The following is a 20,676-nucleotide window of genomic DNA, read 5'->3' as shown; positions in this document are numbered from 1 at the left end:
TCTGCTTGGAAATTTTCTCATATCCAGCCAATTCCTAAAAAGGGTGACAAATCCTTCCCAACCAATTATCGTCCCATTGCTATTACTTCTACTCTTTCTAAAGTAATGGAGAAATCAATTCTTAAACTATCTAGAAACCTTCCATCTGATCAACGATCACCAGTATGGATTCCGTCAGTGTCAATCCACTTGTGATATTCTGGCTTATGTTACCCATTTATGGACTAATTCAATGGAAAAGTTAGGTGAAACACATGTAGTTTCTCTTGACATCTCAAAGGCTTTCCATCGTGTTTCGCATAAAGGTCTTTTAAACAAGCTTCCATCTTATGGTATGCCAACTGTTTTTAGTAATTGGTTATCTAGTTTTCTCTCTGAACGCTCACTGAGGGTGATGGTAGATGGCTCTATGTCTTCTAACTTCTCCACTAATGCCGGTGTCCCCCAAGGTTCAGTTCTTTCCCCCACTCTTTTCCTCTTGTATATTAATGACCTTCTTCCATTGACTGGACATCTTTTCCACAGTTTTGCTGATGACAGCACTTGCATTCCACTTTCCATTTTGAAAAACCTTGCCCTACTCAATCAGCTTCAACTTCTCGAAAATCTGCTATCAATTCCTTAAATGCCAATCTCCAGGGGATTGTCCAGTGGGGCAAAGACAATTTAGTTGTTTTCAATCCTTCGAAAACTCAGTTGTCTTATATATATCGCAAAAAGGATTCTTCTGCTCCTATGCTTATCTTTAGTGACACTCCAATTTCTAGGCAAAATGATATATCCCTTTTGGGGATCACCCTGACTTCTAATCACTCTTGGCACAAGTACATTTCAAATATTGCTTCTTCTGCATCTAAAAAACTTGGATTTCTCTTTCGCTCTTGGTTTTACTTTTCTTCCAAACAGCTGGCCACTCTGTACAAATCGCAAATCCTCCCCACCATGGAATATTGTTCCCATATCTGGGGTGGTGCCCCCAAAACCGCTCTCTCAGGCTTCTTGATTCCATTCAGAAGAGGGTAGTTAGGTTAATTAATGATTTATCTCAAACAGATTCTCTCCACTCGCTGTCTCATAGAAGTACTGTTTCTGCTGCATGCCTCTTCTACAGATATTTCCATGGGCACTTTTGTTCTGAATTGGTTTCTATAATTCTTGCTCTCTCTCTCTTTCATAACAGTCCAAACACGTGCCACCACCAGCAACATCCATCTACTGTCTAACTCCAAACTCACAGAACCAACTTTTCTTCTTCCTCGTTTATTCATTCAACTGCCGTTTTCTGGAACAACCTTCCTTCATATGTATTTCCTGAAAATTCCTGTAATTTGACATTTGACTTGAACAGAAGTTGAAGTCTAATGTCAACAAATATCTTCTATCGTCTTCCCAACCTCCAACCCAAGCATGGTACTAAGTACGATAGGTTCTAATACTTCTCGTGTTTGGGGTCTACATAAAAAAAAAAAGTTTTGTTTCTCTCTCTTTTAGCACGTAAACATTCTTTATTCCACCATGATTTTGGATGCGTCACAATGTTTTTGGAATAGCGTGCTCAGCCTCTTGGATTAGTTTATTTGTTATATATTGTATTACTGCATCTAACGGCTTTTCTTGATAATATCTGCATCCAATTTTGCAATAGATTTATACACTTTACAGTATGCTTCATTTATTTTCAATATGGGAGTTCTACGTGACTGACATGTGGTTCCTAATGCCATGGTAATGATTATTGGATAGTGATAGCTGTTGAGAGGATCTCTGCGTACTGACCAATAAAGTATTGGAAATAATATTGGAGAACATATAAATAGGCCAATAGCTGTGCTGTTTCCTGATGGAAGATGTGTTTCATCATTCAACAGGGTTAAGTCATTCTGTTCTATCTCTTTTTCAATTTGTCTTCCTCTCCGGCCTATGGCTGTGTTACCTCACAAACGGGCTGTGTCCATTGATGTCTCTCAGTATACAGAAGGGTGGCGATAACTAAATTAATATATCTTCTAAATCTTGTAGAAATTCTTGGTTTGGGAGAATGTAAATTGTTATAATGGTTATGAGAGATGTGGTGACTATGCTTCAAGAGTTGTGTTTAGTAGAACAATCTGGGAAGGAATATGGGAATTTACCAGAATTGCCACACCCCCATGGGTCATGCCACCTGTTACTTTGTCTTTACGGTATGTGTTATAGTTCTTTACTGTGGGAGAGTCCTAAGGTCTCAGATATGTTTCTTGTAGGCAAAGACACAGCAGGGTATGCTGTGCAATCAGATCGTATCTATCATGTATATTAGTGCGGAATTCTCTGCAATTCCATTGGATTATAGTTCCCATTATTTGGTTTTGAAGAATGTCAGGCTGTTTCCTAAAAGTTGCTTTAAGCTTTTCAAACTTAGGTTTTTCCTTTGGAAAATATGGTTTAGTGGTATCCATATCTTCTTCTGCAAAAATCTCTAGTACTGATTGGTCTGCTTGATTAGTCGCTTCTGTATCCATTTTGTTCCGTTGACTTCTGGCTTATGACATTACGTTTCTCTTGAGGGGCTTTGACTTCCGAGTGTTAAGAGTTTCTCTTTTTGTTTTGGCTGCAATGTTATAAGTAGTGCTTGTGCCCAGTATGGAATGGACTTCTTTGCAGGAATTGCAAAATCTGTTTGAGTCTCTATTGTATGCCAATTACTTATGACATGTGCATAGGAAGGTCTGTTTATGGTAGTCAGGAGTATGGTTCTCTTGGCTTCTTGGTATGTCACACAATGTTCTATTTTATGTTTTTGTATGTTTTTCTCTTTTCCAAGGTTCACAGTTTTTGGAATAGGCACAATGGTCCCCCTTACAGTTTGGACACTTCAGTTGGCTGGACAGTTCTGATTTGATGTGATCCTAAGATCCACAGTTGGAACAGCCAGCAACTCCACGGCATGCTATTTGTGAATGACCATGCTTTTGGCATTTAAAGCAACGGAGAGGATCCAGAATGTATGGTCTGGAATTACAATTCAGATATCAGGGCCTCACCGATGTAGGTGGTTTGGGAGTGATAAAGGTCAGTATGAGATTTCTGGTTGGAGTAAGTATCCCATCTCTGGTAACTTTAATCCTTCTCACAACTACGACACCCTGATCTTCCAGCTCATTTTTAATTTCTTCTTTTGAGACGCTAATAAGGTCCCATTCAGAAATTACTTCTTCTGATGTGTTTTTTTTTTTTTTTATGAGAACCGCAAACACGAGAGGTATTAACCTATAGTACTCAGTACCGTGCTCGGGTTGGAGGTTGAGAAGACGAAAGAAGATATTTGTTGATATTGGACTTGAACTTCTGTAGATTGTAATTTTCAGGAAATACGTATGAAGGAAGGTTGTTCCAGAAAACGGCAGTCGAATGAATAAATGGGGAAGACGAAAAGTTGGTTCTGTGGGTTTGAAGTTGGACAGTAAATGGATGTTGGCTGGTGGCGGCGCGTGTTCAGACTGTTTTGAAAGAGAGAGCGGGAATTATAGAAGCCAATTCAGAAGAACAGTGCCCATGGAAGTATCTGTAGAAGAGGCATGCAGCAGAAACAGTGCGTCTATGAGAAAGCGAGTGGAAAGACTCTGTTAGAGATGAATCATTAATTAACCTAACTGCCCTCTTCTGAATGGAATCAAGAAGCCTAAGAGAGGTTTTGGGGGCACCACCCCAGATGTGGGAACAATATTCCATGGCAGGGCGGATTTGCGATTTATACAGAGTGAGCAGCTGTTTGGGAGAAAAGTAACGCCGAGAGCGAAAGAGAAAACCAAGTTTTTTAGATGCAGAGGAAGCAATATTTGTAATGTGCTTGTGCCAAGAGAGATTAGAAGTCAGGGTAATCCCCAAAAGAGATATATCATTTTGCCTAGAAATCGGAGTGTCACTAAAGATAAGCATAGGAGCAGAAGAATCCTTTTTGCAAGATATAAGACAAGATTGAGTTTTAGAAGGGCTGAAATCAACTAAGTTGTCTTTGCCCCACTGGAGAATTACATGAAGATCGGCATTTAAGGAATTGGCAGCAGATGTTCGAGAAGGTGAAGCTGATTGAGCTGGATAAGGTTTCTCAAAATGGAAAGTTGAATGCAATGTGCTATCATCGGCAAAACTATGGATAGGATTTCCAGTCAATGGAAGAAAGTCATTGATATACAAGAGGAAAAGAGTGGGGGGAAAGAACTGAACCTTGGGGGACACCGGCATTACTGGAGAAGTTAGAAGACAGAGAGCCATCTACCATCACCCTCAGTGAGCGAGCAGAGAGAAAACTGGATAACCAATTACTAAAAACAGTTGGCAAACCATAAGATGGAAGCTTGTTTAGAAGACCTTTATGCCAAACACGATCAAAAGCCTTTGAGATGTCAAGAGCAACTACTTGTGTTTCACCGAACCTTTCCATTGAATTAGTCCATAAATGGGTAACATAAGCCAGAATATCACCAGTGGATCGACACTGACGGAATCCATACTGGCGATCGTTGATCAGACGGAAGGTTTCTAGGTAGTTTAAGAGTTGGCGGTTAATTGATTTCTCCATTACTTTAGAAAGAGCAGAAGTAATTGCAATGGGACGATAATTGGATGGGAGGGATTTGTCACCCTTTTTAGGAACTGGCTGGATATGAGCAAATTTCCAAGCAGAAGGAAAAACACCTTTGGAATAAGAAATAAGAAAAACACCTTTGGAATGAAAAAAGGCGGCAAAGAATAGGAGTAAGTTCAGGAGCACAGGTTTTGAGAACAAGTGGAGAAATACCATCAGGACCTGACGATAATTGGATGGGAGGGATTTGTCACCCTTTTTAGGAACTGGCTGGATATAAGCAAATTTCCAAGCAGAAGGAAAAACACCTTTGGAATAAGAAATAAGAAAAACACCTTTGGAATGAAAAAAGGCGGCAAAGAATAGGAGTAAGTTCAGGAGCACAGGTTTTGAGAACAAGTGGAGAAATACCATCAGGACCTGGAGCTTTCTTAGCATCAAGGTTCATCAAATTCCTTCTGATATCCTTTTGACGGAAGACCACAGGAGGCATTGAATGGAGCGTGTTAGGAATGGTGGGAGGTGTTTTACCAAGATCATTAATACATGAGCTCAAAGAAAAATGGGATGCTAGCAGGTCAGCTTTATCCTTGGCTGAAGTGACAACAGAACCATCTGGTTTGGACAGAGGTGGGAGCAGAGATGGGCAAAAGTTGCGGCCAATAGCTTTGGCAAGAGACCAGAATGCTCGGCTACCATTAGGGCAAGAAGCAAGTTTTCTACTCTTAGCCTGTTCAAACTATAGTTTGGACTGATTAATAACTGCTTTACAATTGTTGCGAGCTTTGGTGTAGGCAGAAAATGAAACTGAAGAATTGGAAACAAGCCAATTACGATATGCAACGTTCTTCTCTTGGACAGCCTTAGCACATTTATTGGAAAACCAAGGTTTAGATAAAGGACGAGATTTTAAAGTGGAGTGTGGGATAAAGGATTCCATTCCTGCAAGAATAATTTCACTGACACGATCTGAGCAAACGTTGACATCAGAAGTTTTGAAACAGTAATCAGACCAACGAAAAGAAGAAAAGAAGTCTCACAGGTCATCCCATTTTGCATTCTTGTAATGCCAAACAATACGAGGTTGGGAATAGCCATGAGATAAAGGTTCCATTGGAGAAGAGGCAATCACCAAGTTGTGGTCTGAAGTGCCTAAAGGACCTCTCACTTCAACCTTGTACTTAGAAGGGTTGTTTGTGAGAAAAAGATCAAGCGTATTGGCTGTATGATTAGGATTGTCAGGTATTCTTGTAGGTAAATGAACAATCTGTGCTAGGTCATTAGTAATTGCAAAAGCCTCAGCATCTCGACCTGCTGGGTCGGTGTGACTAGAAAACGGAAGCCAGCTGGAGTTGTGAACGTTAAAATCACCAAGGAAAATTACCTCACTGTTAGGAAAGTTGAACTGGAGAAAGTCAAGTTGCAAAGAGAGGAAGTCAAAGAACTCCAAGTGATTAGTCGAGTTGGGAGAACGGTAGAGACAACAGATGAATTTTACACAATGAGGTAGAGAGATTTTAAGCCAGAGAAGATCAAAGAGAGTAGATTCCAAATTGCCAAGTCTCTGACAGGGAATATCAGAACGGACATATGCACAAGTACCACCTTTGAGGTGAAAGGAATCATACAGCAAATAATTTGGACATCTGAGATGAGCAGTAGTTGAATCAACTGATAACTGAGATTCAGTCAGAAAAAGTACATGGGGTTTGGAAGACTGCAAGTGGAAATGGACATCGTTGAGATTAGAATTGAGACCACGTATATTTGTGAAATGAATTAGGAAGTCCTTGGGAGGTTTAGATCTTTTAGCAGATAAGCTTGCTCTATTATTTTGACAATTCATGGTGTATTCAATAGTAAGAAAAAGTGGGTGGGACATGCTGTATGAAGTAATGAAATTTTTGGATATGGCATACATGTGGTAAGAATATACCCAGATCCTTGACATAACGTGGCCTCGACAATGCTCCCCGCATACACACTACTCGGACTCCCTCCAGTCACTATCTGGCAGAGTAGAGGTAGCAAGATTATACACTAGCTGATCCGGAAGCTTCCTAGAGAGTTACCAATAGGTTCAGTCCGGTGTACTAACTAGCGGCCGGCCTGCGAACACCGTTTTAGAGGTGTACCCTCGAAATGTAAGGAATATTGGATCTCGCCACGACATTCACCATAACCTCAAAAATCATCAATCATACTGCATGATGGAACAGATAGGGAAGGGTTGGCCGGAACTTAGCTCTAGAGACTAAACATGGGTTCCACCACTTCAAGCCTCCAATAAGCAAAGTGGTGGTATTTCACTGGTTGATGAGAGTCATCTACCACCGTGTTTAGGCTATTATGGGGAGAGATCGTTGCTGGGATCCCACCAAACATTCTCATCTGAACCAGTCTTTCTGCAAGTATTGCATTAGCTGTCTCGACTAGAACGTCACCTGATTTCAGTCGCTTGACATTTTTAGATGTTCCAACCACACTTTCTAGACATTTTAGGATAACAAATGGCAACAATCTTCCTAATGGCTGTTCTGATGTTGAATGAAAGACTAGAAAAGTATGTGCGCGAGGTAATGTCATGTCTTTTTTGTGTCTTTTGGTTACATTTGTTTTATTATCATCATGTTTCCGATTCAAAGGAGTCAGATCTTTGGGATCTGTGGTTGTGATATTTGGATCATTCGTGTTCGATCATTTTAGCCCTCGGAGTAAGAGCTTTTCCTCCCAGATTTCTGGCCCCACCACAGGGAAGCAGGAGCAGTGCCACCTAGTGATCAAGTGGAAGAAGATTAGTAGTTAGTAGCATTAGGATATAAATAAAAGAAAAGTGTCTTTCCTTTCTTATTAACCTTTGCACTGATGCTTTTCAGCAACTACATATATACAACAGAGAATTTGCTTTAAACTCTAGAAATATGTATCACTCTATCACTATAGAAATTGCTTTATAATCGCAGAACTCGCCTGATCACTAGAAACTCGAGGCCAATAGTTTTTGCAAGACAGAAGAATGCTCGACTACCATTTGGACAAGAAGAAAGTTTCCTACTCTTAGGCTGATCAATAACCATTTTACATTTATTGCAAGCTTTGGTGTAAGCAGAAAATGAACCTGGAGATTTAGATGCAAAAGCCAACTGCAATATGCAACATTCTTATCTTACATAGTCTTAGGACATTTATTAGAAAACTAAAGTTTACATAAAAGAGGAGATTTTAAGGTGCAGTATGGAATAAAGAACTCCATCCCTACATGAATAATTTCCATGACTTAATATTTGCTGAGATTATGTCATGGAAATTATTCATGTAGGGATGATTTGAAACAGTAATCCAATCAATGAAAAGGAAGGAAAAAACCTTGCATATTGTCCCATTTTGCATTCTTGTAATGCCAAACAACACAAGGTCGAGAATGACCATGAGAGAACGGAGAAGAAACCATCACCAAGTTGTGATCCGAGGTGTCTAGAGGACCTTGACAGTGTCCTTTAGGTATCCTACCTTTCACAGATTTTGTTCAAGTCAGGATATTAAAGGTGAGTATGAGAGTGCATGCTGAGACAAGTGCTCCCTCTTTTTAAATAAGTATTCTCTTGTCTTGCACTGCATTTTGGATCTTCAGTTCTTGTGCAGTTTAATAGATTCAATTCTGATGATACCTTATTAGGTATTCAGTGTGGTAATGTGGAATGACTTTGATAGGAATCCGACCAAGTATTGTCATTTTCTGAAGTAGTTCTGAATGTTGATGATGTACAGTTTCTACTAGCAGATCATCAGATCTTAGGCAGTGAACCATTTTTGGAGAACCAGCTGTGTGCTCCAGACTTCTTTCATAACAAAGGGAGACAGTTTGCTGATAGGTTGGTCTGTTAGTGAATGTATGATCAGGAAGAGTGGAAAATAATTTTCGTTCATCTCTTTCTTTTGCCTTTTGGCAGTGGATGAGAAAGAATCATCTACCTGCCAGCACAGTGATGACTGATCCATAGCTCCAGTGGTATCTGCTTCGTTAAATTCATTGTTGCTTCGTTTAGCGCTGAAGGATAATGTTTTCTTTGCAGGTTTTTGGCCCTGCCACATGAAAGCAGGAGCGAGTCCAACCAGTGACAAAGCAATCAGAAGGAGAAATCAGCATATGCTGCTAGAGGGTGTAGCAGTAATGTTGCTAGTGGGGAAAACAGTAATGTTGCTAGTGGGGAAAACAGTAATGTTGCAAACAATATTTGTTGAAGCATATCTTTTTTGTTTTCGCCCTTCCAAAATATACCAAACACAGCAGTGTATATGAAAAATTGTGCATTTCTGTTCTGCAATTTATTGTACACACTACTGTACAAGTGTAGCCTTTTTACAAAAGAATACATACACAGAAAGGTACAGTAAATATTAGTAAATATTATACAATAAAAATGTAATTATCTCCCTTTCCATAATATACTGTGTTTTGTATGGTACATTTTGTTCTATTTTTAATTAACTTTACTATATCTTGTACTATACCACTCTTCTATTAGTGCAGTTGTTGTTGTTGTTGTTGTTATTTGGATTTTAGGAGCATTAGCAACTAAGGCCATATTGCTCCGGGATATGCGGTGGTCATTCCCTGACCTTCCCGCATCCCCCGTATTTGGTGGTGACGGGCTCGAACCCCGGTCTAATCAAGAAGCGTGTGCTGCGCACTGCTGCTCCTTCCCACCTGGCTACGGAGGCGCCGGGATTAGTGCAGTACAAGATAGGCTACTAGATAAGAATGGTATAATTGTAGATAATCTGGTTGCTGACAAACTGAATAAGATATTTTGACTTTACATTCATATATAAGGAACTTTTATGGGATGGGAATGCCAGTAGTATGTCAAATTCTAACAGGGAGCTAAATGAATTTGTGATAACTCTGAAGAAAGTGGAAGTGAAATTTTTGTAGATAAAATTAAATAAGTCACCTGTAGTAAATAGGATTTATTCTATTATATTTTCTAGGCAGAAAAATAGGTAAGCAAACCTTTAGCCATAATAATGATGGCATCCTCGGATTAACAGATGCTCCCTATGGACTGGAGCTGCACAATTATATCACCAATTCACAAAGGGGGAATCAAAGGGTTACAGGAATAATTACAAATCTGTTAGCTTAACTTCTGTTCCAAAGGAAAATAATGGATTCATTGGTTAAAAAAAAAAAAAAGCAATGCAGTACCATCTAGACAGGAATGCAGTTATACCAGTCATAACACAGATTTGTTAAGGGGCAGTCATCTTGTCTGACAAACCTGACTGTATACTATGAAGAATTAACAAAGGAACTGGATGCAAAGAATAATTTTGACATCATATACTTAAATTTCAGAAAAGCTTATGACACTGTTCCACACAAAAGACTGGTGCACAAATTGAATCAATGTTGCATTGGTGATAAGTTATTGCTAAGGATAATTGAGCGGTTGAGTGGGAGAAGACAGAGGGTTATTATCAATGTGTATTGCTCTTCCTTGATTAATGTTATTAGTGGAATCCTGCAGGGTTCAGTGCTGGGTCCATTGTTGTTTTCCATGTTTTTTAATATTGATGAAGGCACATTAAGCTTAATGTCTTAGTCTGCAGATGATACAAAGGTTGGCAAAGTGGACAATGACAGTAATCGAGGTATGCTAGTGCAACAAGATCTAGAAAATTCCAGAATAACATACCAACTGTGCGGTTGCACAATGAAGGGAGTGCAGAACAAAAAAAAAAAAAAAAAAAAAAAAGATCTGGGGGTAATTGTGCAGTAAGACATCAAGTTCTCTGAGTAGTGCAGATGGGCCGCTAAGACAGCTCACTAAGTTCTGTCAATGACACACAGGAATTTTGCTAGTAAGAACAAGGAGGACAAATGGAAGTTCTGCAATTTCCAGAACTGAAGTCTTTCTTCAGTTCTGGAAATTGCAGAATTGGGAAACTAAGCACCTGTGAGGAGATCTGACAGCATCCTTACACTTGCTCAAACACATATGGAGAGGTGGCAGATTCTTTTGAATAAATTTAAGGAAGAATTAGACAAATAGTTACAGGAGTACTGTACACTTGTACAGTTCTATTTATAATATACTAGCTGTACGTGTTGCAAAAATTTCACAATTGGTAGCAGAGTTTTTATCTAGATATCCTAAAGAAATGTAGTCTGTGTTGTGAGCAGGGAAGCCAGTATGCATCGAAACCTTTCCCATTTGTTGTATCTGAAGAAACTTATAAATTTTCTTTCCAATTATTCAAAATTGGAAATTTTGAATAATTGGAAAGTTATTCAAACTTTCCAGTTTTTCAAAATTGGAAATCCAGTTTTTTCCAGTTATTCAAAATTTCCAATTTTGAATAACTGGAAATAAAATTATTTGGAAAGAAAATTTTGGGGAAAAAAAAAAAATACCAACAAAAACTACTAAGAAATTAAAAATACATTTGTTGGAAGATGAAAGCACTAAATTCCTGTATGAAGTCGATTGAAAGATAAACTCAAATCAGATGAAAGTGATAATGTTGAGGAAATCTGGTCAAACATGAAAAAATCAATTCTGGGAGCTGCTGAAGAAAGTCTAGGATATAAACCTATAAAAAATAAAATCTGGCTAAGAACTTGGAATGAAGAATTGAAACAAACAATTAATGAGAAAAAAAAGACCTATAAACTGTTCCTACAAACTAAAGACCTACATCTACACATAAAATAAAAAAAGCTTAAAGCAGAAGTCAGAAAACTAACCAGAAGAATCTGACAATATGACTGGGATAAATTTGTTAAATCTTCAGAACATGATATCACGGGCCCACAGAGAAGAGGTTTTAAAATTTTTAAGAAATTATAATTAGACACAAATAATCAAATAAAAACCAACTCCATCTCCCAAGCAGAATGGAAGCTATTTTTTATTTGTTAATGTTATTTGTTTTGTTTTTTTTTTAAGGAGCATTAGCAACTAAGGCTATATTGCTCCGAGGATGTGTGGTGGTCATTCCCTGGCCTTTCCCCTTCCTCCGTATTTGGTGGTCATGGGCTCGAACCCCGGTCTAATCAAGAAGCGTGTGCTACACACAGCTGCTCCTGCATACCTGGCTACGGAGTTTGGAACAGTGTTGCTTCCACTGAATGGAAGCAACACTATTCCAAACTATGGTATAATCCTGGTACTAGGGAATTGGAAGATGAATCTGTGGTAACCAAAGATGAAGAAAATATAAGAATTGAAGAACTAGAGTTAATATTACAAAAATCAAAAAACTGAAAAAGCCCAGGCATAGACAATTTGAATATAGAACTATTTAAATATGGGGGTACCTTACTGAAAAACACACTACTAAAATTATTTAACATCATATGGCATAAGCAATAGATACTCAAAGATTGGGAAACAAAAATAGTAATCAATTTACACAAAAAAGGCTCCAGAAATAACCCTAACAACTACAGAGGGATAACACTGCTGTCAACTGCTGCAAAGCTATACTCTAATATACTAAAAAATAAACTTAATAAATACAGCGAACAATTCTTAGAACAATGTGGTTCAGAAAAGGGAGAAGCACAATAGATGCCATTTTCTCATTACAACAAATTTTGGAGAAAAGAAGAGAATTCAATCTACCAACATTTCTTCTTTTTATTGATTATGAAAAAGCATATGACAATGTAAAACAGGAAAAACTTTGGCAGATTCTACGTGAAGAAAATATCGCAACCCAGAGTTAATATTACAAAAATCAAAAAACTGAAAAAGCCCAGGCATAGACAATTTGAATATAGAACTATTTAAATATGGGGGTACCTTACTGAAAAACACACTACTAAAATTATTTAACATCATATGGCATAAGCAATAGATACTCAAAGATTGGGAAACAAAAATAGTAATCAATTTACACAAAAAAGGCTCCAGAAATAACCCTAACAACTACAGAGGGATAACACTGCTGTCAACTGCTGCAAAGCTATACTCTAATATACTAAAAAATAAACTTAATAAATACAGCGAACAATTCTTAGAAGAAGAACAATGTGGTTCAGAAAAGGGAGAAGCACAATAGATGCTATTTTCTCATTACAACAAATTTTGGAGAAAAGAAGAGAATTCAATCTACCAACATTTCTTCTTTTTATTGATTATGAAAAAGCATATGACAATGTAAAACGGGAAAAACTTTGGCAGATTCTACGTGAAGAAAATATCGCAACCCAACTCCGGAAAGCAATACAAAGCCTATATAAAAATTCAAAAGTCCGTATAAAATATTCTAATGGCCAACTATCAGACCCAATTAACACCAATAAAGGAGTCAAAGAAGGATGTGGACTATCACCAAATTTATTTCATATCTATATCAATAAATTATTAAAGAATGGAAACAAACAATTAAAAACAGAATACAGTTGAACAACAGGAATAAAATCCAAACTATATTATATGCTGATGATCAAGTTATAATTGCAAAATCCGAAGATGAACTACAGATAACAGCAAATGAACTGAATAAAATAGGTAAAAAGTACGAGATGAAAATCTCCACCTCAAAAACAAAATCAATGGGATTATGTGGAAAAAACATACAAATAGTCAAAATTGTTATTGATGATAAAATAATAGAACAAATATCTGACTTCACCTATTTGAGAAATTTAATATCAAATGAAAGGAAAGGCATCCAGATTAAACTACAAAAATATAATAAAATGAATGGAACGATTAAACGCCACTTCGGAAAACAAATGACAACTGAAACAAAATTACAACTGCACAACATCACTTCAAAACCAGCTCTCTTCTACGGCTGTGAGACTTGGGTCATAAATAAGAAAGATGCACAAACTAGAAGCAGCACAAATGAGATTTTTAAGACCATTATTAGACTAGACCATAAAAGAATTTAGATATCCGCGAGAAATTAAAAGTAGATAACATAGTAAATAACATAAAACGGTATCAGGAAAAATGGATCAGCCACATAGAAAGAATGAACCAAGACCAGATCCCAAAATTAGCCTTTAACTACAAACCTACAGGCAAGAGAGATGTTGATTGACCAAGACAACGATGGCGAGATCAAGACCACCTCCAAGAGCTACAATGGAACAGGTCTTAAAAGACCTAAGCCGGACCAAGTTCATGATGATGACAATGAATTATTCAAAATGTGCATGCTGCGTGACAATTTCACACATACAAAATGTAGTACAGTATAATACTTCTTTGAAAACAACATTTTTCGTATTCTTGTGCCCTTCTGGTAATCTTATCTTAGCATGCCTAAATGATGACTCGAGACATTTCTACATACAATTGGCCATGACGAAATACAGGGTCAGCAAGTGAAATTCCGACTCTATCAAACATTTGCCCTTGACTTTTATTTATAATCATCGCAAAAGCCAGCCAAATAAGGAAACTGCTGTCTCTTAAATGAGAATGGCAAAGTTGAACTGGATGGAGTCAAATCTACACGTGATAAGAGTACCCGTTTTCCTTTAGCTTCGCCTGTTATTATTTCTAGATCAAAACAATTCTGATGCATAACTTTGACTATAAGTCTCGTACCATTGATCAATCCTTATGAAATTGACTTATTCCGCAGTAAAATAAAATGATCCCCAACTTTTTCACACTTAAAATGTAAGGTATGACAATGAACACAACTTTCATTAAGCCAATACTGTGACATATTAAATCTTTCAAATCCTTAAATGCACATTTCAGATCAATCCTGGATGCATTTTCAAGAGCACAAAAATGCATGTTTCTTCTTTGCTGCAAGGTACGTTCAACACGATCAATCAGAGTAGCATGGCAGCGTAGAGGGGCTAATGTAGGCAGCACTAGTAGACAAAACTGGCCTGTTCTGTAAAATACAACTATTCAGAATTTTTATATTTTCCCATTTTTTTCTGCACACCTAGGAAGAAATATCTTCAATTTGAGATCACTTTCAGTCTGATCGGTTAGGCCTATCATTCACAATGGATAATGGTAGTCTAAAGAAAACAGCTTCTGTATTAATATATAGATTGCAGAATAAAAATTCCCTTTTTTTTTTCTATGATATCTCTGCCCAAATCCCATATAACTCCAATATCTGGCAAGGATCAGGTCCAGAGGTTGTAGGATTTGAGAGTTTTAATGCTATAAGGCAATTGTGAGCCTGTACATGCTCAAGTTAGAAGACTACACCTAAAAAAATAAAAAAAAGACACATCAATACTATGTTCAAGAAAGGAGACTATCACTGGAAAAAAAAAAAGAAAAACTCTTGAAAAAAGTCAAGGGACTGGAATGCACCTGATGAACTCAACAAGGAGCTTATGTTTGGAGAGACTTTGAAAATGAGGGCCACAAAGCTTGGTATCTAGACACCTTAGAATCTATAAGGCTTCTGACAGAAGATAATAAAATAAATGAAGGCAGAATGATTCCAGAATCATTGGCCAAAAATTCAAAACTTAGTTTTCTTATGTTACCAAACTTTGTTGATCAGTTTAATCTTTATCAGCCCACTATTGCCATATAATAGCTGTATAACACTGATGCTATCGAGGCAGTGTTAGGTGGGTCAGAAAACTGCTAGCTTGGGGGGAGACAAAGACCAATAGATTGACAGTAGCCACTGGCAGAGGTGAAAGAGATTCTTGCACTGCTTCTATTAGAATGAGCAGAAGCCTGAAAAACAAGATGCATGGTATTTCAGAGACTGCTGGGAGCCATTGCGGTACAAGTAAACACATGGGTTGTGTTAAGGTAGCTAAGAATAGAAACAGGTGCAGGTATATTTGCGTGTACACCAATGCTAGGAGTTTAGTAAATAAATTTGATGAATTTGAGGTATTGCTCAAAACATCAAAGGCAGATATTGTTGGGATATCAGAGACGTGGTGTCACACAGATATAAGGGATGCAGAACTGCAATTTGGGGAGTACAACGTCTACACAAAGGATAGAAAGGATAGGAAGGGGGGGGGGGGGGTTATGCTATTAGTTAAGAAACACATAAAAACCAAGGAAGTGAAGCCAGTCGACATCGCTGGACAGTGCAGTGTTGAGTCAGTTTGGTGTGACATAAGCATTGGGAGATCAAAATTGAGAGTAGGAGTGTGCTATAGGCCTAATGACTCTGGTAAGTATAATAAGGAACTGTACAGGGAAATAGAGTGGGCCACTAAATCAGAGTCTTATAATGGGAGATTTTAATTTCCCAGATATTGACTGGAATTTGGGGGCTGGTTACTCACACACTAGCAGGGCTTTTGTGGATTTATTGGATGATTGTTTTCTACACCAGCATGTTCGGGAGGCAACTAGAGGGAGTAATACTCTTGATTTGATTATCAGCAGTGATTCTTCATGCATTAAGAATCTGCAGATAAATGAACCACTAGGTGGCAGTGATCACAGTGTGCTGAAGTGGGATTTACTCAAAGAGGTAACTACCATTAGGGGTAAAGGGAAGGGTTATTGCTTCCGTAAAGGCGACTACGATGGACTAAGACAGTATTTAAATTCTATACAGTGGGACCAAGTGATGATGTTACCAACAGCAAATTCAAAATGGGAAGCATTCAAAGAACTTATCTTGGAAGCTACTAGGCGTTACATACCAACTAAGAAATATTGTTCAAGGTTTAGGCCAAAATGGATGTCAGATGAACTAATGAGGCATATGGCAGAGAAGAAAAATGCAAGGGATACTTAGAAATTAACACATGACACAGAAGCCTATGATAGATACAAGTTGATATGCAACCAAGTTACAAAGGAGGTTAGGCAGGCGAAGGCAGATTACGAGAAATCCTTGGCAAGGGATGCAAAGAAAAACAGCAAAGAGTTCTTTACTTATGTAAACTCTAGAAGGAAGGGGATGAATCAGATTGGTCCACTTGATATTGATGGGTCAACTGTTGATGATCCTGCTCAGGTAGCTAACAAACTAAATGAATATTTTGCATCAACATTCACACATGAGGAGTTATTCAACGAGGGGAATACCAGAGGTATATTCAACTCTAGCAGTAAGCTACAGAATCTTGAAATAACTGGGAGTAAAGTGGAGGAGAAACTGTTGAAGATAAACACAAGAAAGGCACCCGGGGTGGATGGGATTTATCCAGTTATATTAAAGGAGGCAGCAAAGGAAGTAAGCAAACCCTTAGCCATAATTATGAGAGCTTCCTTGGACTCAGGAGAGGTACCCATAGACTGGAAATGTGCAAATGTGACCCCAATTCACAAAGGAGGATCAAAGGCTGACACAAGTAATTATAGACCTGTGAGCTTAACTTCTGTTCCAGGAAAATTAATGGAGGCACTGGTTAAAGAAGCACTGCAGGATCATTTAGACAAGACTTCAGTTATAGCTCAGACACAGCATGGTTTTGTTAAGGGGAAGTCTTGCCTGACCAACTTGATTGGATACTATGATGCAGTCACAAAAGAACTGGATGCAGGGAATAACTTTGATATTATATACTTGGATCTTAGAAAGGCTTTTGATACTGTTGCACATGGAAGACTGCTACACAAATTGGAGCAGTGTGACATTGGAGGCAAATTGCTGCTATGGATAAAGGGGTGGTTGAGGGGGAGAAGACAGAGAGTGGTAATCAATGGACACTGCTCATCGTGGACTAATGTTATTAGTGGAGTCCCTCAGGGATATTGATGATGGTATATCAAGCTTAATGTCCAAGTTTGCAGATGATACAAAGGTTGGCAGGGTTGTCAAGGACACTACTGACACTATGCTGCTGCAACAGGATCTGGAAAGGTTGAGCAGATGGGCTGAGAGGTGGCAAATGAAGTTTAACATTGACAAATGTAAAGTACTACACATGGGAAACAGCAACCCCAGAGCAACATATCAACTCTGTGGTACTACACTGACAGTGATAGAGAATGAAAGGGACTTGGGGGTGGTTGTGCAGGCAGATATGAAGTTCTCTGAGCAGTGCAGACGGGCTGCAAGAGTAGCTCATGGAGTATTGTCAATGATATACAGGAATTTTTCCAGCAGGGATAAGGAGGTGATTATTCCCTTGTATAAGGCAATGGTCAGGCCACACCTAGATTACTGTATACAGGTCTGGAGGCCTCATTTCAAGAATGATGTAGAGCTGCCCGAACGAGTACAGAGAAGGGCAACAAGATTAGTGAATGGAACAAAGGGGTGCTCTTACTAAGAAAGGCTTAAGTTTTGCAAATTACAGTGTCTGGAGACTAGGCACCAGCGAGGTGATCTGATAGAGGTGTATAAAGCCTTGAATGGTTTAAGCATGCTCAATGCTGATGGGATTCTTCCTCTAGCTCAGAAAAATCACCTGAGAGGGCATAAATTCAAATTGAGGAAAGACAGATGTAGGATAGACGTGCGGAAATTTGCCTTTAGCCAGCGGGTGGTTGGTTGGTAGAACAGACTTCCATCCCTTGTGGTGGAGGTTGATAGCCTAAATAAGTTTAAGGCTCAGCTGGACAGGTATTTTGTATGAACAGAGGGGTGAAGTGGAAGTGGGTTTTTTTTTTTTTTTTTTTTGGCTGATGCTGCACAAGCTTGCTTTCTTGCATCAAATGCCTCTACTAATGCTGATTATGGCTTGCCATGATATTCCATGTGCATTTTAACCTACTGTTGAGGATTTTATTCTCTATGCAAATCCGCCTCATCCCTATGCTCACTTTCATAAGGCTCTTTTGTAATGTGTATTGTCTTCATGATTCTGTTTTGCTGTGGCTGACCACTTATAGCTGAGTACTGGCAAATAAACAATTGTTTGACTGATTAAACTTGAGGATTGTGCATGTTGTTGCAAGAAAAATATAACAAAATTCAAATTGTTTTTATTAGCCACCATTCTGGTCTATGTTTCTCCTGGTTTGTTTCTTCACTATCACTAATGTAAACACAAGGATTGTGGCATAAATATTTTGGAAAGCCATTACACTGATAATGGATTAATGCATTTCAAGTGAATATTTTATAATTTTGACATTTATATTAAGTTTTTTTGTTTTTCTTTGCATGAAAATTTGTGAGGTATGAGGTATAACAGTTCCGAGACATTATATGTTCCTAACACTCAAACTTACATGAAAAAAGTATATTTTTCATTAAGAAAATCATATGCCTCTGTGGCAAAATTTAAAATAAGTCTGATGCTGATCGAGATCATGCTTCCACATCAACCAGTACTAGAAGTTATATTACTGTTATGCTATGTAATAAAATAAAATAATAAACATATACTAATTTGCTAATAAAAATATGTGGAAGAGAAACAAACCTTGCAAGCTTTATTAGGAATTTTCTGAGATTTGGATCTGACATTAAACTCTTCTACTCTATTTGGAAATTTACGGGCAATCAAATTCCCATCTTCCCAAGTGCATTCTGAATAAGGCAATCCTTCCCACTTACAGTAGTAGTCTTTGCTATCTTCCCCACTGCCACTGCTACTTCGAGATGGTGCACTTGCTACAAAAATTAAATAATCACTTAAATAAGGAAAACTTATCAAAAAAAATTATATTCCTAACCAGTATTCTGATAAGAGATTAAATCATTGAAAAATGGTCTAACAGGAAGGGGGGGAGGAAGAGAGGGCGACTTTTACATAATGTGTTTTTATGGCCATCAGGATTTGCACAGTTAATATAACAATCTTATCACTTACAGCAAAACAAACTTTGTTTGCACAGTTTTGTCCCAGTATTTTGCTACTTTCAAACAAATGGCATTGCTAAAGGTTATTCTGCCATTTCTTTGAAACGTGAGACACTATTATGACAGCCTGTTGCAGGATTTAAAGTAGAGTCAGTCCTCAAATAGCACAATAGTTGTGTTCCTAGAAACACTCATGCAATGCAAAATCGTGCAATATAAATGACAGGCCCTATGGGAAAAATAGGATTAGGTGCCGACCACCCAAGATTGAACACACATTTGCAACCAAAACATTACCAAACACAATAAATAGTCGTAATAAAATACATAAGTATTTTATTACGACTATTATGTAATAAAATATTGCTAATGCTTTTGTTTCTATTGTAAGCAAACTTGTTCTTTGTTTGATTTTCTATCCAAACAGATGGCAGCCATTCCATCTCTTCCAATTCTTTGCATCTTCATCTAATGGATTTTATTACACTTGGAGTTGTTCCTGCTATGAAAGTTGTTTTTATCTTCTCTGCATTCTTTCTAATTCTTGGCATTGCCTCATTTAGGCCTGTAGCATGTGCAATGTCACATGTTCTTTCATTTTGCTCAAAGTGTTTCACAATTTCATATTTTTTCTCTAACAGAGGCAGACTGGCCATAAGCCTTATCGGGGAAACCCTGGTGGGCTGGAGGCCAGAAGTATGATTTCGGCCATAAATGCTAGTATGAGGCTGCTACAAATTTTCCCGGATAAGAATTTTTGATCCAGTCCGCCTCTGTCTATCGATATTGCTTTTCTTTTTCTCTCTGAATCTGTAGTATCTTCACCAGGACGCTTCCTTTTCACACATTTTAAGTATCATGTTATATATGATATATATGATCATATATAACATGACACAAGAACGGTATCATGTTATATATGATACCGTTCCCCGATTTATAAATCGTGTATGATCGAATTCGTGTAGTGTAAACACGTGTTATACGAGGACTTACTGCACATGCTTTAACCCACCTGTGTTTAACCCACAGGTGGAAAAAAGATATGCTATGCAAAGGCATGTTCAATAAATAAATAAAATTGTAGTTGATGCTAATGTTTCACATCCACTCTGGATTCTATTCACAAGACAAGTTGGCAATTTACAACCTGTCTCAGAAGAGTCTGGTTGTCTTTGCCTTCATAGTACTTTATCATAGGGGAAAGTCATAATTTAAACAACTAATAAAATAGCTTTTCAGTGACGTTAATTGCTTAAAATTAGTTCATTCTGAAGTGAGACCCATGAATACTAAAAGTTGGGAATTTATAACATCACATCATTTTCTTTTGGCAGTCAAAAGTCCCAGCACAGCTAATGCACAAAAGGAAAAGAGTCCTCAATTTGCTAAATTTATCTCTAAACTATACAGCCTCTGCTATACTA

At 37.9% G+C, this 20,676-nt stretch overlaps 1 protein-coding gene across 3 annotated transcripts in view; it reads right to left on the bottom strand.

Moving 5' to 3' along the window:
- Chd1 (chromodomain-helicase-DNA-binding protein 1) overlaps positions 1 to 20,676 on the bottom strand; it is a 606,282-nt gene that overhangs the window by 368,373 nt on the left and 217,233 nt on the right. For all 3 annotated transcript variants that reach the window (XM_090371234.1, XM_090371253.1, XM_090371245.1), the window contains exon 10: positions 18,870 to 19,060. In XM_090371234.1, coding sequence (XP_090227360.1) covers positions 18,870 to 19,060 — 191 coding nt within the window. The remainder of the gene's footprint in view (positions 1 to 18,869; positions 19,061 to 20,676) is intronic.

The sequence above is a fragment of the Mastigoproctus giganteus genome, chromosome 1, assembly GCF_048544385.1.
Source record: "Mastigoproctus giganteus isolate SK-2022 chromosome 1, ASM4854438v1, whole genome shotgun sequence".
Classification (NCBI taxonomy): domain Eukaryota; kingdom Metazoa; phylum Arthropoda; class Arachnida; order Uropygi; family Thelyphonidae; genus Mastigoproctus; species Mastigoproctus giganteus.
Note: the sequence above shows the minus strand (reverse complement) of the source record. Positions and strands in the feature narration are given on the sequence as shown.